General features: G+C 46.5%; 1 protein-coding gene across 6 annotated transcripts; it reads right to left on the bottom strand.

Moving 5' to 3' along the window:
• Nucleotides 1-7,810: 7,810 nt before the first annotated feature.
• Nucleotides 7,811-16,800, bottom strand: GLRX (glutaredoxin). 6 transcript variants are annotated; one of them, XM_032276056.1, is made up of 3 exons: nt 16,389-16,800; nt 10,949-11,068; nt 7,811-7,829 (listed from the first exon to the last, which is right to left on the bottom strand). In XM_032276056.1, exons 1-2 carry the CDS (start codon nt 16,593-16,595, stop codon nt 10,955-10,957), a joined length of 321 nt encoding a protein of 106 aa, XP_032131947.1. In that variant the 5' UTR covers nt 16,596-16,800; the 3' UTR covers nt 7,811-7,829; nt 10,949-10,954. The 6 variants fall into 6 exon arrangements, with proteins under 6 accessions (XP_032131947.1, XP_032131903.1, XP_032131910.1 ...); XM_032276012.1 differs by lacking the exon at nt 7,811-7,829 and adding an exon at nt 7,964-9,393 and having other exon boundaries at nt 10,938-11,068; XM_032276019.1 differs by lacking the exon at nt 7,811-7,829 and adding an exon at nt 7,964-9,389 and having other exon boundaries at nt 10,938-11,068.
• Between the last annotated feature and the right edge of the window lie 8,600 nt (nt 16,801-25,400).

Here is a 25,400-nt window from a genome sequence, read left to right as displayed (position 1 = left end):
GCTGATGCTTGGGACTCTTGATAAATCAGCTCTAACAGCTCTCGGCACAGACTTTGGATTATAGTGATGCTTGAATTGAACCAGCAGATGAAGACTTGATGGGCTTTGTGTCATTATTGAGAAACTGGGGACTTATGCCAGGTTATCAGCTGAAAGTGTGAATAAGTTACAGAATGCTGACATAGAAATGCCAAACGTTGGCCGGGCGCGGTGGCTCAAGCCTGTAATCCCAGCACTTTGGGAGGCAGAGGCGGGTGGATCACGAGGTCAAAAGATCGAGACCATCCTGGTCAACATGGTGAAACCCCGTCTCTACTAAAAATACAAAAAATTAGCTGGGCATGGTGGTGCGTGCCTGTAATCCCAGCTACTCAGGAGGCTGAGGCAGGAGAATTGCCTGAACCCAGGAGGCGGAGGTTGCGGTGAGCCGAGATCGCGCCATTGCACTCCAGCCTGGGTAACATGAGTGAAACTCCGTCTCAAAAAAAAAAAAAAGAAATGCCAAACGTTGACATGATGCACCCATTCAGCATCTGTCTTAGGCTGTTGGGGCTACTATAACAAAATACCATAGACCGGGTGGCCTCTAAACAACAGAAATATATTTCTCATAGTTCTGAAGCCTGGGAAGTCCAAGACACCAAGCTCCTGGCTGCTTCAGTGTCTGAAGAGAACCCATGTCCTGGCTTATAGATGGTGCCTTCTCACTGTGTCCTCACAAGTTGGAAGGATAAGCTAGCCCTCCGCGGCCTCTTTAAAAAGGCACTGATCCCACTCATGAGAGCTCCACCCTTATGACCTAATCACTTCCCACAAGGCCCCACTTTCTAATACCATCACTTCAGAGGTTAGGATTTTCACATATGACTTCTGGAGGGACGGAAACATTCAGACCATAGTAAGAGCATCCCTTGCATGAAATGCTGTTAACTGTGGAAGAGCAAGTGAGAGAGGCAAAGGGGAGAGAAGTGAAAAATAAATCAGCATTTCCAGTGTTTGTAACCCTTAAAATGAATTCTGACAGAGGTGCTTCTTGAAAAAAGACAGGTAAAAACTTTGAGAGATAATGCGTACTTAGTCACTACTTTAGAAATTCACAATGCACTTTAACATATTAAAGGCTCTGGCAAGTTCCAAGGTCAAGCTTCCAGCCCAGCAGTCTTCACAAGCCTGTGTGAATGTCTGCTAATTACATTTACCAAGCTTGAGGTCTTCAGTGCTACCCTCTCGCTCTTCTGCTAGTGTCCAGGACAAATGAAACATCTACTTCTTAGTTTGTTTGTTCGAGATGTCTCCCTCTGTTGCCCAGGCTGCTGTGCAGTGGAGCAATCTCTGCTCTCTGCTCACTGCGACCTCTGCCTCCCAGGTTCAAGCAACTCTCCTGCCTCAGCCTCCCGAGGAGCTGGGACTACTGGCACATACCACCACGCCTGATTAATTCTTGTATTTTTAGTAGAGACGGGGTTTCACCAAATTATCCAGAGTAGTCTAGAACTCCTGACGTCAAGTGATTCTCCCGCCTCGGCCTCCCAAAGCGCTTGGATTGCAGGCATGAGCCACTGCACCCATCCAAAACATCTACTTCTAACTTGTTGCAGATACTAATATCACAGTACTTCCAGAGGGTCTCAAGGGTAAGACTGGGTTAGGAGCCCTGGTTGAGCTCACCTGCTGCATGACTCCACATGACTCATCCGCTCTTCATCCCCCTAAGCTGGAGGTGCCTCTCAGGGAGGCTGCTTTCTCACCATCCATCCTCTGTTACCCTTTGCTCATATCTCAGCAAAGGGAAAGAAGTGAATATTTTATAAGCTTGTGGGGTTTAGTGAGGCTAAGAGTATCCGTTTTTAAACTTTATCAGACAAAAGGCATAGACTCTCAAAATGAGCACCAGCCCTGCAGGCCAGCACATTGTATAGCCCAGCATTTCCAAACTCATGGAACCCATTTTTCATGTAACATTTGCTGATGTGCTGTGGACCCAGTGTTCTGAAGCAGCTACTCTGAAGACTCTGAGCTCAGAGTAGCTAGGATTACAGGCATGTGCCATCACACCCAACTAATTTTTGTATTTTTAGTAAAGATGGGTTTTTGCCATGTTAGCCAGGCTTGTCTTGAAATTCCTGACCCCAAGCGATCCACCTGCCTTGGCCTCCCAAAGTGCTGTATATAGCCTCTTCAAATGCCTGTTTAAAAGACTGCTGAAGATTCCTTGCACACTGACCTTGGTAAAAATGATCATTATTTGGTACTACCCTCACATGGCAGCGATTTGCTAGATTTTCTATAAGTAGGAAATCTCAGAACTACCAGCATGAGCCACCTCTTTGGTTCAGGGCAGTAGTTTTCAACATTTTCAAGCTTGTGGACCCTCCTTTTTTGCCACAGTAAAAGATGAGACAGACCACAGCCTCTCCACATATACTGGGTGTGCTTTTGCCATCAAACAAGAAAGCAGAATTGGTCAAAAGCTACTCTAAATGCTGGGATGCTTTTTTTAAGAAAAGTAAATTAGTATTTTGAATAATAATTATATGTATATGGCAGTTATCCTTGAACTGAGTTTATATTGTATTCCTTGCTACTGCCACCATACCGAAAATAAACCAGGAAAAACTTCTAACTGGGTAAATCAGCTGTTTACCTTTATTAAAATATTGGAAAAGGGCTGGGCGTGGTGGCTCATGCCTAGAAGGCAAAGGTGGGCAGATCACTTGAGGTCAGGAGTTTGAGACCACCTTGGCCAACATGGTGAAACCCCATCTCTACTAAAAATACAAAAAATTAGTTGGGTGTGGTGGCAGGCACATGTAGTCCCAGCTATTCGGGAGGCTGAGGCAGGAGAATTGCTTGAACCTGGGAGGCGGAGGTTGCAGTGAGCCAGGATGGTGCCACTGCACTCCAGCCTGGATGACAGAGCAAGACTCGGTCTAAAAAAAAAAAAACTGGAAAAATAGATGCAGCTGAAGCTTTGTAGACTTGTACCTCTTTATGTGTATGCTGTGGAAAACAGGATGTGTATATTCTCTGACCCTCTCAATAGGCCTGAGGACCACTCCCCACAGGAGTTCTGCAGTGCACTGGGGCTCAATCTCTTAGAATCAAAAAATAATCAGAAGGGCAAAAGTCCTCATACTAAAGCTCATGCTCCTTAGTGGGGATCACTTATCCCTTGCTCATCAAATTCCTATAAAGGAGGGATTTTCTTCTCCCAGCTCAGGGAGTGTTGAAGAAGCACTTGCATCCTTTGCTCCTTTTCTCACTTGGAGGAGGAGGATGCCTATTGTTAGATTAAGGACAGTCTGCCATTGAGCCACACCTTCACTCAGGGGTGGGGAAAAGGACTCAAAAATAACCTAAGCTGTGGCCTCCCCTCCCTTGTGCTGCCAGCTAAAGGCTTCCTGGATGGGAGGAGAACCAGGGCTCCTTGGTTTTCCTGTGGTTTACCTGCCTGGAGATGCCCACACTGTTCCCTTTCTGGGGGCAGTCTGTCCCTGCACTTTTTAATCATATAGAGACTGCTTTGGTGAAGCTAAAGGAGATCTTCTAGGCAGGGGGCTGGATAAAGTCACCCAGAGTCAGCTCTACACAAGGGTCATATTCTAGATGTCCGGGGACAGCCCTTGTGGCCACAGGTGCCAGCTGCGCTCTTTAATTCTGCCTTCCCAGGAGCTGCTGGTCCTCCATTTCCAGAGTGGGCCCTCTGGTCCCCATTTAACACATCTGGCTAGAACCCTGCGCAGACTGTATTAAAGATTGTCCACACTCAGTTCTCAAGGATGATTTGGAAGAGTAATAATGGGAGGAAGAGCCAAATCTCCACCCCATAAACGACTGGTACTTTTACATATGAAGTGTTTTAAGTTTCACAAGGCACACAAGAATAGGAAGGAGATAGCTTTGCCTGCTTCTGAGAAAGCTCAGCTCTAGGTCCCCAGAGGCTTGAGCCCAGCCAACTGGGAGGGAGGATTTGAGTGCGCAGGAAGAGCCAGTAAGAAACCCCAGAGCCGCAGGTTGCTGGATGTTCTGTACCGTCATTGGCTCGCCTCCTTCCCCCTCTCTCTCCTACCTTCAGCTCTGCACTGCTCCCCAGAAAAGTCGCCCGGGGACAGGAAGTATAAACTTGTGCATAAATACAGACCCATGGTTAAGTATCACTTGCATTTAGAGGGACCAGGCCAGAACTCTCTTCCCCTAATAAGCAAGATTAAATTCTGCCCCTTCAAACGTTCAGTGTATTTGATAAGAAGACTGCTATAATACAAGAAAGAAATTCTAAGTAAAATATTTCAGGAGCCCAGTTCATTACAATATTTCTCAGGACCTCTGAATAATTATGTTGTAGTAAATTAGGGAGCATGGCTTTCTCTGGCAACTGAATGTCAAGATAACGACCTAATAATACTCACTGGGGATCTAAATATGTGGTCTGGGCCACACAGATCCATTTACCACCGCTGGCAGCTCTTCTTCCTTAAGGGGCATCTTTGGATAGACTTGAATGGGGAGAAATGGCTGTGAGGAGTCCTGCCCAAGAAGCCAGGCTGGAGGAAGCAGAGAAGGTTGTTATTAAAATCAGCAACATTCACAGGAGATTGGATCACTTGCTTTCTTCAGTAAACAGAAAGAGTAGAGCTTTGGCTGTAAATTTTTTGGTTGGTTATTTTTATCTTTTTTTCTGCCAGCCCCTAATGACAATCTCTCCATGCTGTTTGAAAGATCGTTCTTCCTGTCCTTGCATATCACACAGAATTACTCAGCAAGGGGCAGGGCAGAAAACAGGAGGTTACATGAAAGTCTGCACACCAGCCAGGGAGCTGCCACGTCCCTTTTCCCTGCTTGGCAGCCAGAACTCTGACGATGAGGCCCAGTCCTCCAGCTGTGAAGCTGAAGAGACTAAAGGCTCGGAAGAAAAGGTGCCTAGGAACCAACTATTTGGGGATCTCCCAGTGAGACAGCCAGATCCACACCTGTTCATTTTTAATTTGTTCACTCAACAGGTATTTATCAAGTGCTATCTGCCAAGCAGCAGTAAATAAAATAGACACCAATCCCTGACCTCAAGGCAGTTATATTCTAGTAGTAAAGAGACTGTAAACTAAACTATACAGTATATTAAAAGATAGACTGGGTGTGGTAGCTCACACCTGTAATTCCAGCACTTTGGGAAGCCAAGGCAGGCAGATCACTTGAGCTTAGTTGAGACCAGCCTGGGCAACAACATGAAACCTGGTCTCTACCAAAAATACAAAAAATTAGGTGAGCCTCCGTGGAGCGTGCATCTGTGGTCCGTGGAGCGTGCATCTGTGGTCCCAGCTACTCTGGAGGCTGAGGTGGGAGGATCGCTTGAACCCAGGAGGCAGAGGTTGCAGTAAGCTGAGATTGCGCCACTGCACTCCAACCTGGATGACAGATTATGACCTCCATCTCAAAAAAAAAAAAAAAAAGATAAATGCTATAGAGAAAAATAAATCAAAAAAGAGGGATAGGGAATGCTAAGTGAGAGTGGAAGGGAGGGTGTTTTAGGTGGGGGAATGGGGACGCCCTTGCTGAGAAGGTGACATTTGAACAAAGACTCTATCTATGGTGACGCTATCAGTTGGCAGGCCTAATCTATGCACACAAGTCTTCCAATCAGTTTTCTAGTGCCTCATTCTTTAAATATTTACAGATAGTCAGATCTCCAGACATTTGGGAAGGTTTTCAAATGTAAAACAGAGAAAGAACATTGGGGTTCAGAGGAAAAAGAATAAAAAAGAGAAAGACTCCGTTTGCTAATTTGCTTTCCATAGTCATTCTCCCCTTCTTTTGGTATAGATCTCCTATAGACTATAAAACTCCTATAGAGTTTTGGTGAGTTTTAGTTGGGCAAGAGGCTTCCTAGGCAGGGTCTCCTCTGCCTAGCCTATCTGCAGCCGGTGGGGCTATGACACTAAGTTCTGGCCAATGGGATGCCAGCAAAAGTGGTACATATGACCACGGGGTCAGTGGGAGCAAATGCCACCTGCCTGCCTCTGGACTTTTTTGATAAAGATGCCTCTATTAAGCATGACATGTTTGTTATAGCAGCCTAGCATGTATTCTAACTCATACATGTGGGTCACAGGGAAGAGGAGATCCAACATAGGAGAGACAAAGGAAATCCCCAGAATGACAGTGAAGGGAGATCCCAGATAGAGAACTCTGCCTGCTTTAGGGACAGAGGGCACCAGACCAGATGGGAGCAGTGTAATTTTCCATGTTGAGGGCTCTCTGTTGTTGTATAGTTTTGTTTCAACTTGAGGACAGAAAGCTGAAATGGGCCTGAAGCAGATCCTTACCTGTACTTGGCATGCCTGGTGCTGATGACATTTCTGTTCTGTTTGCTACACAGCTGGCCAGCTGAGGTGGTGTGGGTGTGCTTTGATGGCCTCCTGAAAGCTGGGGGCGGAGCCACGCTGAGCTTAGAAGCAGAAAATGCAGAGCAGCCCTCTGCCATTGACCATCTTTCCAGGGGACACCCTGTGCTTGGTTCACACAGTAGCCTCCCTGATCGTGGGTTGCTCTGTGTTTCCAAGGACTCACTCAGCAGCACTTCTGCTTCCCCAGAAGGGGCTCTGGAAAACTTGCAAGGGACGCTGAAGCCAGTCTATAACTCAGAGTCAGTGTTCAGTTTATCCCTTCTTGGGATTGTTTGTCTAACTGTGATGGCACCCTTTTTTTACACAGCTGAGTTGGTGTTATTGTTTTTCAAAAGTGTATTGCTTAGAGATATTATAAGGAGTAAAACTATAAAGTATCAGAATGACTACAACAAAAATGAACTAGAAGTTCCCTCTATGGAGGGATGGAGAGAGGGGATACTCTTGGGAGGGGCATATGACCCTATAAGGTACTTTATCGGGACCTTTAGCAGGATCTGGCTTTGAGGCAGGTAGAACAGGAAAGACTTTGGCGTTTTAAACCGTATGCATACATTGCTTTGATAAAATGGCTCTTCTGTGCTGGGAACTTGGTTTCCGTAGTTAAGTCTAGATTCTTGCCTTTGGGTAACTCTGAATTTAGCAAGAGACCAATACGGATGATTAACTACAACATAGCCTATAAGAGCTGAAGACTATCTACGTGCACAGTGTTCTTGGATTCCAGAAGAGGGAACAATGATTTTTAGTCAAAAGGCCATGAGAGGAAAGAGAAAATATAGGGGAAAGAGTCTATAAATCAGGCCTTGAACAAGGAGGAATTTCAAAGTAAAACAAAGAAGAAAACCCATCTCAGGAGAAAGAAACAAAATGAACACAAAGAAGTGCGAAAGGGCAGGCAAGTGGTCCAGCATGGATCAGGCACTGTGTGTAATCTCCAGGGGTGGCATTCATATTGTGCAGTGTGTAACACGAACAATCATCCATAGCTATCCTGGTTGAAGGGCGTGGTTAGGACCCACAAAAGAAAGAAACAAGAAGTACAAGTGCCTTAAGTGGGAAATGGAAAAAAGGAATATGAAATGAAAAAAATTTTTAAAATATATTTTATTGCACTTTAGGTACTGGGGTACATGTGCACATCATGCAGGACTGTTGCATAGGTACATACACGGCAATGTGGTTTGCTGCCTCTATCCCCATCACCTATATCTGGCATTTCTCCCCATATTATCGCTCCCCAACTCCCTACCCGCAGCTGTCCCTCCCCTAATTCCCCCAACAGACCCCAGTGTGTGATGCTTCCCTCCCTGTGTCCATGTGTTCTCATTGTTCAACACCCGCCTATAAGTGAGAACATGCAGTGTTTGATTTTCTGTTCTTGTGTCAGTTTGCTGAGAATGATGGTTTCCAGATTCATCCATGTCCCTACAAAGGACACGAACTCATCGTTTTTGATGGCTACATAGACAATTATTAAACCCTAAGCATTATTCAGTAAGCTGGACCTGGCATTTCAATATGAAATTTCAAAATTATATGAACCGTTTGTACTCAGTGAATGACAGCAGCACATGTCTTTATTTATAGTGGCAGGATTAAACAGACAGTTTTAAGTCAGTGTATGTCACGTAATATTCCTTAATGTCTTGAGAAGAACATGGAAACAAACTGGACAAAAATCACTGAGTCATCTATAGGCATTTTTTTATTAGAAAAGAAATTAAATGTTCTCACTAGGGATTGAAGAAGGGAATTAACAATCTTACAATTCTAGAACAGCCAAACTTCATGATAAGGGAGTCTTCAGTTTTCAAAGTGTGTGGGGCTCTTTCACAGATGTACTCTTGGGGTAGGGAGCTGTCAATTTTCTCAAATGTTTTACATTTTTGCTTTAATTTTTGCTGGTACTCTAAATCAAATAGATACACAGTGTTCAGGATTGTCTGGATGGCCAGCTTAAATAACAGCGCGTTCCACATGCTTACAGCTTCTGCGCGTGTGCTTGTGATCCATGTGACACCAAGACCAACTATGCTTAACTTTTCATGTGATTTCTCCAGTTGGGTCCTAGGATCATTTCCTATGAGATCTGTGAGAGCACAAGCTGGAGAACACTGGTTCAGAGCAGTGACTCTCAAGGTAGGATGGGATGGGGTGGGGTTGAGTGGAGAGTTGCATGTAGTTTGAATGAACACATTCAAAATACTCACTGATTTCATAACACAAACTCCAGAAAGCCAAGCAACGAAATGATTTCAGCTAATGGGCAGCAGCAGAAAACCAACTATGGATTCCTCATTGTGGAGGAGAAGTCTGGATAAACATAGTTGAAAAAACACTGGCTTAGAGGTAGAGGCATGCTGACACATGGAGAACAGTAAGAAATAGGTACCAGGCTGGGCGCGGTGGCTCACGCCTGTAATCCCATCATTTTGGGAGGCTGAGGCGGGTGGATCGCGAGGTCAGGAAATCAAGACCATCCTGGCCAACATGGTGAAACCCCATCTCTACTAAAACATAAAAAAAGTAACCGGGTGTGGCGGCACGCACCTGTAGTCCCAGCTACTCAGGAGGCTGAGGTAGGGGAATCGCTTAAATCCCGGCGGCAGAGGATGCTGTGAACAGAGATTGTGCCACTGCACTACAGCCTGGGTGACAGAGCAAGACTCCATCTCAATAAAAGAAAGAAAGAAAGAAAGAAAGAAATTCATGCCCAAGAGAAAGAACAATTGAGGGTCAGTGAACGAATCCTAGCCCAGAACTTGTCACAATCTTCTGAAAACCAAAGAGCACATCTAGAAGAAAACGAAGGTGGCCTGACAATCTTCTTGGCACTGTGGTTAGAAGCAAGTTGATCCACTTTTAAATACTGAGCCGAAAGAAGAAAAAAGCTGTTTGTGCTCCCAAATTCATCCACCAGGAAACGCTGTCATCATTTGCAATGCTATCCAGCTCTTGAGGAGGGACACCAGCATGGGAACTGCTCTGCCAGGAAAGAAAGAATGGGATATCTCCTTGTAAGGCAAAATCCTTCCTTTCTCTCATTACCAGAACACTTACTCCTGCCATTTAAACACACACTGTTGCAGATGGCCTTGAGATGCAGCTGTCAGTAAAATACTGACAGCATAGAATGCTGAGGGAAAAGACCAAATGCAAGTAAGGAGACTTTCTGAATATGGGGAACTCTAATAATGCCCACACCAAAATAGAAGCAGTTGGAGAAATGACATTTCCCATCTTCTTCCATTCTTAATCTAACCCTAAATTGCTAAACATGTCCCAGAATAGGAAACCTCTGGTAACACCATTAATTGGTTTTGAGGGCTCTTAGTACTGGTGGTAAGGCCAGGAAGTGAATTCAGACAGACATAGGGTTCACCTGCTGTGATGATGTTGTAGAATTATGAGAAGATTTATAGCATTGACTACTTCATTTCAGGGAACTCAGTTGTATTTTTTCAGACCTTTTTCCTCCTTTTGTTACTATGCAGAGTAACCATCACAAATTACATATACTCATTGACCAAGAGATGAGTTATTGATTAGCAGGCAACAGATATCACTCCAAGAACATTTGGTTAAAGAATCATTCATTTCTCCCTCAACTAAAGCAGCACTTGCATCTCTCTGTATACAGGTCTCTGAATCAGCCTGCTTGGGGGCTAGCTAGCGCTAGCTGTGCTAGGGATCTGGGGGAGGGAGGAGCTCAGATTCCAAAACCATCATGATTACGTTCTAAAATGTTCATTACCCTGTGGTTTTCTACTGAGCCAAAGATTTTTAGGTTACTGATTTTAGAAAACTTTTGTTTTGGCTTTTGGGAAGCCAATTAAACAGAGTTGATCTGTCAAGTGAACACAGGTAAAGCCAAAATGACATCAGTTTCACATTGCATTTAAAATAAATCCAAATTGCTTACCATGGCCTGGGTGCTCTGGCACCTGCCCACATTTCCCACTATTCTTCCTTCTCACCGCACTTCGCTCACTCTATTCCTGCTTTCTTTCTGTTCCACAAACATTCCTTACCTGTTGCCACCTCGGAGCCTTTGCACTTGCTATTTCCTCCACCTGAAAAGCTCTTCTGCTTCATCTCTACATAGCGGTCTCCTTGTCAACTAGGTCTCAGCTCAACCCTTCCTGAGAAAGGCCCTTCCTTGTCACGTTAGCTCAATTTTCTCTCTACCCCCTGACATCTTCTATTCTATTCTGTTTCAGGATTTACTTGTTTCTGATCTGTCTGCCTCTCTAGAATATAAGTTCCAGGTTATCATTTTATGCATCGTTATATTCCCATGCGTCTGGCACATGCTCAATAAATATTTGCTAAATGAAGGCTGAGTGAAAGGATTTCTTCCATTGACACAATCTCTTTGTAAAGTGTGAAATTCATAAGCAATTGACATCGCAGTTCCTCAACCCACCCCAAATCATTCTTTCTCTAGCTAGAATGCTGTCCTACAGTATAACAAACCTTGGCAGAAGAATTCCACGGTCTCCCGTCTCCCATGTTCCCGGCTCAGCAGCTCACCTGCCACTCACCTGTGGTTACTGCAGAGCTCCAATCTGCTTTAGCCGCGTCAGCAGCTCCCCGCTTTGCTGCATACTGACTAGATCATTGCATCCGCCTATGCAATCCTTACCGATAAAGACCCGAGGCACCTAAAAAAGCATATGACCCAGGACATTACTAGAAGATTAGAAAGAACATTTCTATCCTTCACTAAATGTTTCCTGTAATTCCAAACTTTTCAAATCACTTTACAACCTGCTCATTGTATATGCTTACAGGGCAGGGCTTCCTTTATAATTATTAATTATAACATTAATAATGTTATAAGAGGTAACATTATTAACTCAAGAATGCTTTTAAGACAGAAGAGTTTTCAAGTTGAGTATGCTGTGCATGAGCCTGTCCAACTTGTCAAAGGGATCTAAAAATTTCACTCTCCAGAAACATGTTTCAGAGGGAGAATTTTGATTGGCTGGAATCAGACCACCCAGATTGACCTCTGCTTTCTCTGCATCAGAGACCATACCTAAGATTGTAAACTAGGCCACAGCAATCAGGAAGGAGGAAGTTCATTTCTAAATACAGCTGGAAAAGTAATTGCATTAGGTCTCTGATTTCAGGTCCATGGTTTATTAAATACAATTATCTCTCTGTGTTGTTAAAACACAGGTGAGGGCCAGGCACCATGGCTCATCACTGTAATCCTAACACTTTGGGAGGCTGAGGTTGAGAGGGTCACTTGAGCCCAGGACTTCAAGACCAGCCTAGGCAACATAGTGAGACCCTGTCTCTACAAAAAAATGCAAAAATTAGCCAGGCATGGCAGTGCATGCCTGTAGTCTCAGCTACTCAGAAAGCTGAAATGGAAGGATTGCTTTGACTCAGGAGGTCGAGGCTGCGGTAAGCTGTGATGGTGCCATTGTACTCACACCTGGGTGACAGAGCAAAACAAACAAAACACAGGTGAGCCCTGTCCTCAACCAGGTGGGCGTAGTGGTATTTGAGTCTCCTTTTATCACTGGTTCATCATAAGATGGTTAAGTCACCCTGGATGTGGGTGAGTTACCCACGCCAAGCCATAGTCATGACACTTGCTCAATAGGCTCCTCTTTAGTACAAGCTTCCTCCCTGCTGCTAGGAGCAGACACATTCCAGAATTCCAGAGGGCTATTAGACTCGAGGGAGGAGGAAATCCCCTCAACATGGCTGAATTTCCAGGCCAAGGGTGTTCCACTAAGGCTGCCTGGCAGTGACGAGACAAGCACCATGGAGGTCACCACGTCATCAGAGCCAGCGGGCCTCCCCCTGAGTGCCAGGAACACACCAAAGGGAAGGGAGAGGCGGAGGCAGAAATCAGTGCCTATTTTTTTAAAGCTTTGGGCTCTTCTCAGAGAGCATAATAATTTGAGCAAATTGTCCAAAGAGTGAGACAGATGAGAAAAGGAGCTTAATTACTGTGGATACGTTCTTACAGTACTTTTATTACAAAGGGGGTCTGGGCAGAGGTAGGCTTTAAAAGTCAAGTCTAAAAATTAAAAATAAATCTTGCACATTTCCGTGGCTATTTCCTGTACTCTAACAGGATAACCAAGGCTTTGAAAACCCACAGCCCTGGAGCTGCCCCCGGCCAGCCTCCTGAGACGGCCCTGAAATATGACCAGGCTGCCCCCAGAATGGAGTTTTGTGCTCAGTGTCTGGCAAAGAAGCGAAAGGCTCCTTTACCCTCACACCCATCCTTTAGTCTGGACAACTGCAAAACTGCCTTAAATCATATCAGTGAATGGCACCCTAAAGGGAGCTGAACTGCAGGCTGTACAGGACGGTGTGGGAGGCTGTGGCAGTGAAACAGAAGCATATAAGGGGCACTGTTGAATCAGCTGAGCAAAGAAGAGGAAATACCCTGTGCTGCATCCCCTCCTGTCCCTTCCCGTCCCGTCCCAGCCTGCTTAGAGGAACTCGAGAGTCCACTAATAGCAAGGAGAGGAAAGAACTGCCACCCCCAAAACGAGTTTGGTAATCCTGGGGCTCTTACCCTCCTGGAGTAGGTTTCCCCAGCCTCAGCCAGGTGGCATCGCCTGCACGTTAGAGTTACTCAAATGCAACTACTCAAAGCGATTTCTCAACACTCCCTGGCACAAGCCAACTTCATTTGTCACCTGAATAGCTGCTATAGCCTCCCAACGTCTCCTAGCTTCAACCTTCACCCTTGCCCTACTGTCTCTTCTCCCCACAGCTGCCAGGTGACCCTTTCAAAGCAGAGTCAGATCAAGTGACTCCTCCGCTGAGCACCCACCAGGGGCAACTCATCTCACACCGAGTACCAGTCACGGTTCTTCCAAGCTCCCGTTAGTGCGCAGATCTCACCTCCACTAACTCTCCTACTGGCTCACGGTGCTCAGCCATTCCGATGCATACCGGCCTCCTTACTATTCCAAAAAGACCTTTGCATTCACTCTACTTGTAAATCGTGTATGCCATCTCCCTCAGCTCCTGCAGCTATTTGCTTGAATCTTCGCTTCTCAGTGAGACCCAAAGGCTCCATCTAAAACTGGGTCCTGCTGCCTCCTCCCTAACTTTCCTACTTTTCCTCACAGCACATGCCATTCCCACCTCCCAACATACTGTATTATTATTCAGCTGCACAAATAATCTGTATTATTATTGTATCTGTCTCCGCCACTAGAATATAGGTTCAACAAAGGCAGAAGGCTTTTTTCCATGGGAGAAAAGGTAGACTTTTTTCCCCACTGTCCAGAAAAGTGCCTGGTACATAGTAGATGCTTAAAAATTTTTGTTGCATCAGCAAAATCATCATTCAAATGTGAAGGAGAAATACTTTCTAAGATACTCAAGTTTTGCTTATCTAACAAAGTATTTCTAAGATAGTACGAATTATTTGCTCAGCTGAATAATAATAATAATAATACAGTATGTTGGGAGGTGGAATCACCTTGCAAGAAATGCGCAAAGTTCTTCAGAGAGAAGGGAAATGATAGAGGTCAGAAACTCAGATCTATGTAAAGAAAAGTGCATTAGAGGAGAAGGAAATAAAGGCACTAATTTAGGAGCTGTGACTACAGCGAAACAAAAACAGGCTTCACTAAGTGCATGGCTTGAAGGCATTAACTTTCCATAATCATCTCCTGCTGATTACCTACTAGATACAGCTACTTTATGGAGCTTTCAGATGCTTTGAATACAAACCCTTCACTGTTGGGGATCAAACATACAACTTTAAAAGATTTGTTCTTCCCCTAGGAAGAATGCATTCGGGATTTAAGAATCTGTGAAAAATATTTTTAAAAAAATTAAAAACAGGCTTGTTGAGGTGGATCACATCTGTAATCCCAGCAGTTTGGAAGGCTGAGGTGGGAGGATAGCTTGAGGCCAGGGGTTCAAGATCAGCCTGGACAACATAATAAGACCCCCATCTGTATAAAATCTTTAAAAATTTGCTGGGTATGATGGCTCATGCCTGTTGTCCCAGCCACAGGAGGCTGAGGGTCACCTGAGCCCAGGAGTTTGAGGCTGCAGTCAGCTATTGTTGCACTGTACTCGAGCCTGGGTGGCAGAGCAAGACTCTGTCTCTTAAAAACATAAATTTAGGTCACTAGAAGAAATATTGTTGCTTCATAAAGAAATGAAAAAGCAATTGTTGGTGAGGCGCGGTGCCTCACGCCTGCAGTTTGCGAGGCTGAGATGGGAGGTGGGTGGATCACCTGAAGTCAGGAGTTCGAGACCAGCTTGGCCAACACAGTAAAACTCCATCTCTAATAAAAATACAAAAATTAGCTGGGCATGGTGGCAGGAGCCTGTAATCCCAACTACTACTTGATCGCTTGAACCTGGGAGGCGGAGGCCGCAGTGAGCAGAGATTACACCACTGCACTCCAGCCTGGAAAACAAGAGCGAAACTCCATCTCAAAAAATGTCTACTAAAAATTAGCTGGGCGTGGTGGTATGTGCCTGTAATCCCAGCTACTCGGGAAGCTGAGGCAGGAAAATTACTTGAACCTAGGAAGCAGAGGTTGCATGGAGCCAGGATTGCACCATTGCCCTCCAGCCTGGGCGACAAGAGTGAAACTCTGTCTCAAAAAAAAAAAAAAAAAAAAAAATGCTTGGCTTCCACCTCTGATACTGTGATTTAGTTATTGAGGGGCATAATTTGGGCATAAGGATTGTTTTGAAAGCACTCTGGGTGATCGTGACGTGCAGCAAAGTTTGGCTAAAAGGTCCTCAGTGTGGCAGCCACAGTAGGACCCATAGTAGTGTTTGCACTGCCTTTACATCTCTCAGGGCCTCGGCATCCTATGCAGCTAGCCGTCCCACTTGGCAGCAAGAGCCTCTCTCGTCATTTTGTCTGCTCTAGGACCTCAGCACACAGCAATAGAGTAACACACTAAGCCCCACTCTGCACCAAAATGCTGACTTCTTATTAGAGAGAAGGGGAGAAACAACCTCTCATGCTTTATACTCAGAACCCAGAGACAAGCTTGTAAGTCAAACTAAAACTGAAATAGGATGTGTGCTCAGGCCAACACTATGCTGTAGAATGTGTATCCTAAAAGGGAACTTAGCTGAGCTGGTGGGACACTTCTCACCCACCTCGCAGCAGAACTGATACAGGTGATGTGGTAGGTATCCCACCTGAAGCCCAGGACGCTGAGGACAGAGAAGTCTTTTCAGATGGAGGAGAACAATTTTTAGAGAGTCCCACAGTGTATTCGTAGCAAATGGGACTTTGAGGTCACCTAATCTGGTCTTGCAGCTGGGATCTTTGAGGACTACCAGGGTGCTGACTTGCCCAGGATCACACAGCCAGCCATTGTAAGAGCCAGGCCAGAACTCCAGCCAAGGTGGGGCCTGGACACATCCCTAATTAATTTAGAACAAGGGGCAGATAATGGTGTATTGGATTTTTTCTCGTGGGAGGAATTAGATAAGGAAGAATTAGCAAATTAGAAAAAGAAAGCCTAGAGAGAAGAATGAAGAACATGATTCTCTTGTTAAATTAACATCGCACCCCCGCCCTCCCCAGGTGTGATGTGTTAATTTAACAGAAACACGATTCTCTCGTTAAATTAACAAACATCACCCCAGCTTCCACTTACAGCCCTGTCCGCTGAAAACTGTCATTTCCTAGCAGTGCTTAAAACAAAGACGCTAGGTAATTCCCCAGGGACTCCCCGGCAAGCTGCTGAGCCCACTTACCCCGCGGCACAGCAGACATCAGCTGTACTCCGTCTTCTGCTCTGAAAGGACCTTTGGCTGCAGTGCCGCCGCTCATTCAAGGGACTGAGATCCCCTCTGAGGCGCCCTCCCCCTCCCTCCTCCCTCATCCCTCCTCCCGCTCCCGCATAGCCCTCTGGATGCCTGGAAGGACGGGGCCCCAGCCTTATCCTAAAGAAAGGCACCGCTCTGACAAGGCAATCCGGGAGCCTTTCCCTAGCAATTTAAAATGAAACTCACCGTTCTCGCTCCCGTGAGCTGCAGCAGATAATCCTGAATCTCGTTAGTGTGGTTGGTGGCTGTGATATCGACAAATTCCAGAAGCCCTTGTTTGATGGGCAATTGACTGAGGATCTCTTGGGCCTTCCTGCAGTATGGGCAGGTGGGCTTGATGAACACAACCACCTTCCCAGGCTGGATTTTGCAGTTGACAAACTCTTGAGCCATGTCGACGGGCTGCGGTCTCCCGAGAAAAACGCTCAGTAGCAGGTATCGCTCAGGGTATTGAGCCCTGACCCAGCCAGCTGGCTCCTATTAAATAAGGAACCTCCCTGGAGGCGGAGTTTGCCTGGTAGCTTGCTCGAGTTTTAAAGGGACAGCTTCAAAGACATTTCCGTCTGGTATACTTCACTAGTTAGCGATGCCTAGGAATGCAATACAGTACTTGCTATTTAATCATTGGTAGCTATGAAAGACACTCTGGGGGCCCGGCGCGGTGGCTCACGCCTGTAATCCCAGCACTTTGGGAGGCCGAGGTGGGCGAATCACAAGGTCAGAAGTTCGAGACCAGCCTGGCCAATATGGTGAAACCCCGTCTCTACTAAAAGTACAAAAAAATTAGCCGGTCATGGTGGCACAAGCCTGTGATCCCAGCTACTTGGGAGGCTGAGGCAGGAGAATTGCTTGAACCTGGGAGGCGTAGGTTGCATGAGCCAAGATCACACCACTGCACTCCAGCCTGGGTGACAGAGTGAGATTCTGTCTCACAAAAAGAAAAACAAAAAAAAAAAAGAAAGAAAAAGATTGGGAGTGCCTGCCCATTGGCAATGATCAGAGTTAAGTCACCTTTGGGGAAGCATAAAGTGCGTACTCACACAGGGGCTGAGGAGGCAGTGAGCTCTTAAAGCAAATTCTTGTTTTCCTTTTAGGAGATACAGTTGTACTTTAAAATGTAAACAGAATCACTTAAGGAACAGAACACTTTGAAATCTCTTTGGAGGAAGTGAAATTGACACTGTGACTTTGCACTCCTTAAGAAGGTTGCCCTCAGGGTGTTTTGCCAGGACTGTATGGTGGGTGTTTGTTGCTGTGATCTTTTTAATGGAATTCATTCTCAGTATTTAGAAATCTAGAGGTCTCACCAGACAACTGGACTTGCAACTTACCTCTGAAAAGTCAAGCTGGGCAGTACAGAGCTTGCACCCTTTAGTGGCAGCTGCTGGGGCTGACAGCTGTTGTCCCCTCTGGATAGGGCAAGTCGTGGCTTTGGTTTGCCACAGGTCCCAATGAACAGGCCCATGCCTTTGAGACACAGCTTCACCTCATAACCATTTGAGCTGGTGACCTTTGAACATCGGTTTAGTATGGAGGCAAATTCCAGCACAATCCCCCCTGATAAGAAACTACAGATGAAATGAGAATGTTTTTTTTTGTGGTTGACCCTCTGTTTTTACTGTTTGTGAGTGGAAGTGACTCTCATCGTTACTAAAATTAAAATGGCAATATGAGAAAGTCAGATTCTGAGTCACCAAGAGGGAGCTAAGTGACAGCTCGGTCCATAGAAAGGCTGTGGCAGGGTTGGAAGGCCACTCGGAGGCTCAGGGCTCCGGACTTCCCACTTTCCTCTAGAGTAGGCTCCACCACCCAGTCTGAGCCTCCTTTCTTTTTCCTTCTTTTCCCTCGGAACCCTGTGTCCAGGCTCTTCCCAGAGGCCCCGGCCAGGGGTCTAGTGTCTCTTTCAGGGCTCTCAGGGCTGCTGCCTTGTTTTCCTCAGCCTGAGGTTTATCAGCACGACTTGTACCTGCTTCTCCCTCTGAGCCTTTCTCTTCTCTGGGTCTGTTGCTGGCTCCTCCCTTCCTGCTGCCTCTTCCTCAGCCTGCCACTGTGTTCAAGTTAAAAGCCACCACCACCGCCACCACTTTCTATTTCCTGCTTTCCTGCCTGTGCCCTTTCATGAAATTTACTGTCTGTACTTTTCTCACCTCCCATTCTCTTATTTCATAGCGATCTGACCTTGTCAACCATTCTGCTGAAACTCTTTGGCTGACACCAATCATGTTGCCCAATCTTCATTTAGTTAGGCATCCTGACCTTTTGCAAATTAGTCACCTGCTCCAAATCTGGGGCAGAGGCTGGGATCCAGGGAGACTATTGTCTGCCTCTCACTCAGTCCCAGGGACTGCCTGGTGTCTGAAGCCTTAGGACAGACAGCCAGAAGGGACGAGCTAAAGAAGGCCTTTTTTTGTGAGGCACCATGTAGGACATGGGAGACAAAGAGATGGCAAAGAGGGAGTGTCCTCTCCATTTCTCTGAAAATGCTATGGCTTCAACTCAGTGGCAAATGACAAGCATAGAAGTGTCTGCTGCATTGCACAGCAGTTACTGAAACCCAGCATGGACCTCAGGGCCTGTCAATGGGAAGCCGCCATGGGGGCTGCAGATGCCTCAAGCGCTGAGGATAGAAAGAGGGTGTATGTGTGGAATAGCACATGTGGACTCTCCTTTGGCTTGTGTGAGACACCCCCAGGTGCTCCCAGAAAATACTCCTTGGAGGGTGGGAAGTAAGGGCATTTTTTAGGGGAGACTCAGTCCTGCTGAGCAGATGGCTGGCAACAAGCTAGAGAAATATGGGCGGTTACTGTTAATGTGATCTCATTTGTATTCACAGGCTGACGAGGGCTCAAAAAATGTGGCCACAGATGAACATTCTTCAGGTTTTTTCTTTCCTGGCCCCCTGTGCAGGGCTTGACCTTGTAGATCACTGCAGGCCTCTGGAAGTCTCCATTTCCCAATGCCCATTGTAGCATGGTCTTTTTGCTCTTTCTATCCGGATATTATCTCAGTCTCTTTGTTAAGAACTCTGCTTACACGTATGGTCTATCTTGGGGCTTGATCTTCTCACTGTGTACACACTCACTCCTTGAAAGGGCATAGCTCCATGCGTGGCTCCAGCAGTCACCTTTTTACTGACGAGTATCTCATTTTTTCCCTTACCTGGAACTCTCTCCTAAGCCTCAGGGATAGGTATCTCATCTACTGAAAATATCCACTTAGGGATTCCTTAGGCCTCTCAGCCTCCAGGGAACCCAAAGTGAATTTCCCCCGAAGCCATGCTGTTTCCTCCATGCTGCTCATGGAGCCTACACGCACCTTCATCTACCTTGTTGGCCAGGGTGGAAACCTGGCAGGCATGTGGGCTGCCCTCTGCTTCCACCTACACAGAGTGGCCAAACCCTACCAAGTTTGCCCCCGAGTGCCACCCAGGTCTGACTGGTTTGAACACCTGACTGCCCCAGCTGGTCCAGCCCTCATTAGCTCTTCATTCGCTCTTGTAGCTTCTCCCCTCCCCCCTGGCCTCACTGCCTAGTCCACACTGCTGCTGGTGCGATCTTTAAAAACACAGAACCTATCTTGTTCCCTCTTAAAACTAGTCCGTGTTTCCCCAGGACAAAATCCAGATTTCCTTATGGGGATGCCACCCTGTGTGATGGGTCCTCCCTGCCTTGTTCACCACACCCCAGCCTCCCCTCAACGTTTTGACAGAGACAAGAGACAGCCAAGGGTCCCTGGTGAAACCCCGCCTCCAAGCCTAAAGCAGCCTGAAGGCCGAAAAACTGGACTGCTGTCCCAGCACCTTGGGAGGCCGAGGTGGGTGGATCATCTGAAGTTACTTGACCAACATGGTGAAACCCCATCTCTACTAAAAATACAAAAAATTAGCTGGGCGTGGTGGCGGTGCCTGTGATCCCAGCTACTTGGGAGGCTGAGGCAGGAGAATCTCTTGAAGCCGGGAGGTGGAAGTTGCAGTGAGCCGAGATTGTGCCATTGCACTGCAACCTAGGCAACAAGAGTGAGACTGTCTCAAAAACAAAACAAAACAAAACAAAAACAAAAAACTGGACAGCTGGTTCCAGATGAGGCCCGCCTTTTCCCGACTGACTCTTTCTCAATAATGCCCACCCGTGCACTAGGAGGATGGCATGGGGCCTTGGGACGTTTGCTTGGCTTGCAGTGGGAGGAGCCTGGCCCCTCCTGTTCTTGTGTGCTGACCTGGGACTCAAATCTGTGAGGCGGGAAACCTGCTAGCAGGACTCTCTCTCGCTTTGCTGAGTTCTTTTTCCTTTTCATCCAATAAATTCTATTTTCCTCACCCTTCTATGTGTCTGTGAGCCTAACCTTTCCTGGTCATGTGACAAGAGCCCAGTTTTACCTGAACTAAGGGGAACATTCTGCAGCAATTTCTCCTTTGCTCCAGCTTGGACTCTGACCTGTTTCCTCGCTGCCGCCACTCACAGCTTCCCGGCTTTGGACCCGCCACTCCCCGTGCTCAGGGTGCCCTTCCTCTTGTTCCTGCATGGCTGACTTCTGCTGGCCCAAAGGGACCCAGATCAGGAGGGTGTGTTAGCACCTCAAGGAGTTACCCCAGCACACACAGCTCTTTCTCCTATGGGATTGGGTGCCCCTCCATGGAGCTCAAATGTCGTAGCACAACTTGATTCATCACATGTCATTGTTCCTTTGTATTAATTTTCTGTCATCTACAGTGAGTTTCTTGAGGGCAGGGAAAGGGCTTTTATCTCTGCATTACCAGAGCTCGGCAGATATACACTGGTCCTTATCTACCCATCCATCCCACAAACATTCATTAATCAACCACTCTCAGCCAGATGCAAACATCCATCATACAGCCACAGGTCTGAGGAGTTTATAGTCTAGTGGGCAATGTAAACAAGGAAAGTAGACATGAGAAGTGTTAGAAAGTATTCTAGGCACAGAAACGTGTATGGGCATTCAGTTAACCAAAGGGAGTAGTCACTCTCACCTGGAGCGTGGCTGGGGAAAGGGCCGTAGTAAAGGAGAACTGGGCTGAACCTTGAGGGATAGGAGAAGATTGTGAGTACATAAGGAAGGGAAGGCACTGTAGGCAGAGGAGGTAGGAAGAGGAAGAACAGCGTAAACAGTGATCAGCCTTGACCGTGGATAGAGCACTGGGAGTTTGAGTGGGGAGAGGAGAGAGAGACAGCTGGAGACCAGGCCAGAGAATAGGGGACCTTTACCATGCTGCAGAGGGAGGACTTAACACAGGCACCAAGGAGCTGTAACAGGTACACTTTACCCATGGAGAGATTTGTAGTCAAACGTTTGATGTATTAATGACTGTGTCACATCTCCCATGTCACGCAATGAGTTCCTAAATGCAGTTTGATCACAGAAGGGCTCTAATGAGTGGCAGGAATGCTTTGGAGCTGGCATACCTGTCAGGATTCCTCTGTGGTCACCCTGGGACCAGTCCTGACCACTGGAGCCATGCATGGAGCCATGCCCTTTCAAGGAGTGGGTGTGTACCCAGTGAGAAGATCAAGCCCCAAGATAGACCATACGTGCAAGCAAAATTCTTAACAAAGAGACTGAGATAATATCTAGATAGAAAGAGCAAAAAGATCACGCTACAATGGGCATTGGGAAATGGCTTGAAGTGGTATGAAGGGGCGGCCCAGGGGGTGGTGGGCTGCCACTGCTCCAGCTGCCCTCAAGGCTGCTACAGTAAGCACGGCTGCCCACGTGGCCCTTTAGGTGTGCTGCTGTAGGGGCTCAGGTGAGGGAGCCTTGGTACCAGCAGCCGCTTTCAACCTCAGATGAAGAAAATTCTGGCTTGGGGCTGTGCCTTGTTTCCAGAGTCTAGTTCTTTAGGAAGCTCTCTGTGGCTCTCTCCAGATCTGACTGTGGGGGGCACTGACTCTGGCTCTACCTGCAGTCTCTCCGGACAGACGGTTCCTGGCCTTCTACCTCTATGCAGGGCTGTGCGATACTGAACTTGGTAACACTGACAGCTACCATTTACTTGTACCTACTGTGTGCTGACAGCTACCATTTACTGTGTACCTACTGTGTGCTGGGCTCAGTGCTAATCTCTATCATGATCTCCAATCATCACAGTACTCTTGAAAAGTTGATATTTTGGATCCCACACTGACTAGAAGAATAAGGAAAGTCTTCCTAACTTGAGGGACTTGAAGTTTGACCCCAAAGTCAGGAGTCTGGGCTGCTTCCCTGAAGGCTCTGCCATACATTTGGAAAGTCTCTCGTTGCCCCATCTCCATGCACAACCACATCCAGAGGAAGTGGGAAAGCACTATTCTAAAGTTTGCCCACAGCAAACCTCACCTTGTGTTATTGGTTAAATTGCATCACAGGCTCATTCCTGACCCAGAGACTAGCAAAAGGAATGGAATGACCACCACTTTTGGGGAAAATGAGGCCCATTGCTGGACTGGAGATGGTTTGACTTCTAAAGGGAGACCTCTGATGGGGAGGAGTAGTTTCCTTAGCAAACAGGAATTCCCTAGGAAGGAGGAAGAGAAAAATGGATGTGGGGTAGGCAACCAGCAGTGCTCTTCCTAGCACAAACTTCTTAGAGTCAGTGAGTCGCCAATGAGAACTTTGTCTTGCTTAGATAGACACAACTGAAAACACTGAAATAAAAGGTGGGGCTTGTGCTGTTGAAAAGAAGGTTTTTATCTACTTTAGGCCTAAACGTTTTTCAAAGAGGTTATCAAAATGATATTTATTTAACAAATAATTATCCTCTTACAGGAGGTATCAGTACTTGCCATTTGCAGGTAAGAAAAGAGACCTGGCCGGGCGCGGTGGCTCAAGCCTGTAATCCCAGCACTTTGGGAGGCCGAGGTGGGTGGATCACGAGGTCAAGAGATCGAGACCATCCTGGTCAACATGGTGAAACCCCGTCTCTACTAAAAATACAAAAAATTAGCTGGGCATGGTGGTGCGTGTCTGTAATCCCAGCTACTCAGGAGGCTGAGGCAGGAGAATTGCCTGAACCCAGGAGGCGGAGGTTGCGGTGAGCCGAGATCACGCCATTGCACTCCAGCCTGGGTAACATGAGTGAAACTCCGTCTCAAAAAAAAAAAAAAAGAAAGAAAGAAAAGAGACCTAGGAAGTTTAGGGGACTTTGTCGCAGGCTTTCCAACAAGGAAGCGGCAGATGTGGGGTCCAAAGCAGATGCTCTCTCTGCTGTTCTACAGAGCAAATTCCAAGGTCTTAAAGGGAGGATAACAGAAGCCTGAAAGGGGTTCCGAAGATTGTCTACCTCCTTGTGAGCTCGCCTCCATACCAGGGTGGTTTCCCACTGAGTGCTTATCCAGCCTCCCCTTGAGCACCTCCATGGGACAGGCGGGAATTCACATCTATGAAAAGAATTCTGAGTATCCCCCATGGAGCAGGAGCCCACTTCTCAGGGAAACTGAGTTTCTGCACCCAAGGCACACACAACTTTCAAGTAAGAGGGGACATGTCATAGTGTCATTCAGGATCTCAGGTCCAGCATCAGGGAGAAGTGGCACCCACCTGTGTGCAAAGACATCGTATGCGATAGAATCACAGTGTTGCTTGGGAGAAAGAAAAGAGTGGTCCCAAACAGAAGTGAATTTAAATTTATGTTGCAAGGCTTTTCTGCAAACACACCTGAGCACATTTCTGTTGGAAATGTATTTGTGATGTTTCTACCAGCTGGTGGTCTGAACACCAGCTCCATCCTAAGCTAGGCTTACTCCACACAGATGACAGAGGCTCAGCAAAGCTTAACAAGACCTGTCATAAACTCACTCCACAGCTAAAGTGAGACATTGCTGTTATCATCTTATTCCTAGTCTAACTTTTATGTGGCTAATTCTTTTTGTCTATACACATCCACCCAAACAATCTATGAACTGGATATCTTTTTGCTGTAAATAAAAAAAATAAAACATTGACAAGTGTTTAAATACTCCTTGAAGGGGTACTAATTTAGAAACATATCAATATAATGAAATAATTTAAAATGTTTTTTAAAGAGACAGAATTAAGTCAACTGATATGAAATAATCTCTAAGATATGTTGTCAAGATGCAGCACAGTGCCATCAGGATGCTACTTATGTAAAAAAATGGTATATTGAGTGGGACTTTCTTATTTGTTAGAGTCGAATTGGAAGGGCAAAGCTGAGGACAATGAAGGATAAATAATGCACCTTGTATAGAAATCCACCAACAACAGGCCAGAATTCCTTTCTAGGGCTTTCTTAAAGATGAAACAACTGACCTTATACCTATTAGCACACACTCCCCACCTTCCCATCCTGGTTGGTCTGGTAAGGAGGGTTAGAGTTTTTCCTTTTATTCCCTCACTCCACAAGCCAAATGAAATGGGCTGCAAGAGAAACATCATTAAAGATTGGAGTTTACTTGCAACAAGAGGAGGCTGGTGCCTCATGTACCAGTCAGTCAGCTGCTTAGGTATAGTCGATGCATTGATCTGCTCTGTGCCTGCTGAGCAGGCGCAAAGAGCCTTGGGAGAAATGACAGAGTCTGGCTTGAAAGGGACGTGTGAGTCTCCCATGGGATGTGGACACCATGGAAGGTGACAGTCTTGAGTTGTCTTGCTTTCTGTCACTAGGCATAGAGACCCCAGCATAAGAGGCTGTGGGGTGTACACAGAGGCAGAAGCTGAAGGGGCTGGAAGAGGTGAACCTGCAGCTGGATCTGCCACATTGGGGAAGTCGTGTGTGTGAGAGAGCCTCTCTGAAGAACTTACCTGTGAGCCTCAAAGTGCCTGTTTTAGGGTGCCAGCCGTTCAGATGGTTACTGTTGGCCAGTGAGGCCATGACCATTCACAGAGAAAGGACCATAACATGAGAAGTTCAGTAAGGAGATAGTTACCCTTCCTCTCCATGGCCTCTCCCAGTTCCCAGCTTTGATAAAGGAGGGACACAGCTGTCATTGAACCTGATCATGACCACCCTACTCCAAGAGGAAAAGTGAGGGGATAGGAGTAAAAGACAGATATGCCCCCTGCCCACTGCAGGTGCTCCCAGGTCATAATGGGGGTGGGTGGTTTGAGTAGATATAAGACTGAAATTTTATATGAAAATTAGCCAGACGTGGTGGTGCGCACCTGTAGTCCCAGCTACTTAGGAGGCTGAGGCAGGAGAATTGCTTGAGCCCAGGAGGCAGAGATTGCAGTAAGCTGAGATTATGC

The sequence above is a fragment of the Sapajus apella genome, unplaced genomic scaffold (assembly GCF_009761245.1).
Source record: "Sapajus apella isolate SASKATOON/1434 unplaced genomic scaffold, GSC_monkey_1.0 scaffold1, whole genome shotgun sequence".
NCBI lineage: Eukaryota > Metazoa > Chordata > Mammalia > Primates > Cebidae > Sapajus > Sapajus apella.
Note: the sequence above shows the minus strand (reverse complement) of the source record. Positions and strands in the feature narration are given on the sequence as shown.

What these genes read in the sequence shown, in the direction of transcription:
- GLRX (XM_032276056.1), bottom strand. Translation starts at nt 16,595, where the DNA reads ATGGCTCAAGAGTTTGTCAACTGCAAAATCCAGCCTGGGAAGGTGGTT. An exon ending in AGCTCACGGGAGCGAGAACG is followed by an intron (nt 11,069 to 16,388) that starts GTGAGTTTCATT and finishes ATGCTTTTTTAG; the next exon opens with GTGCCTCGGGTCTTTATCGG.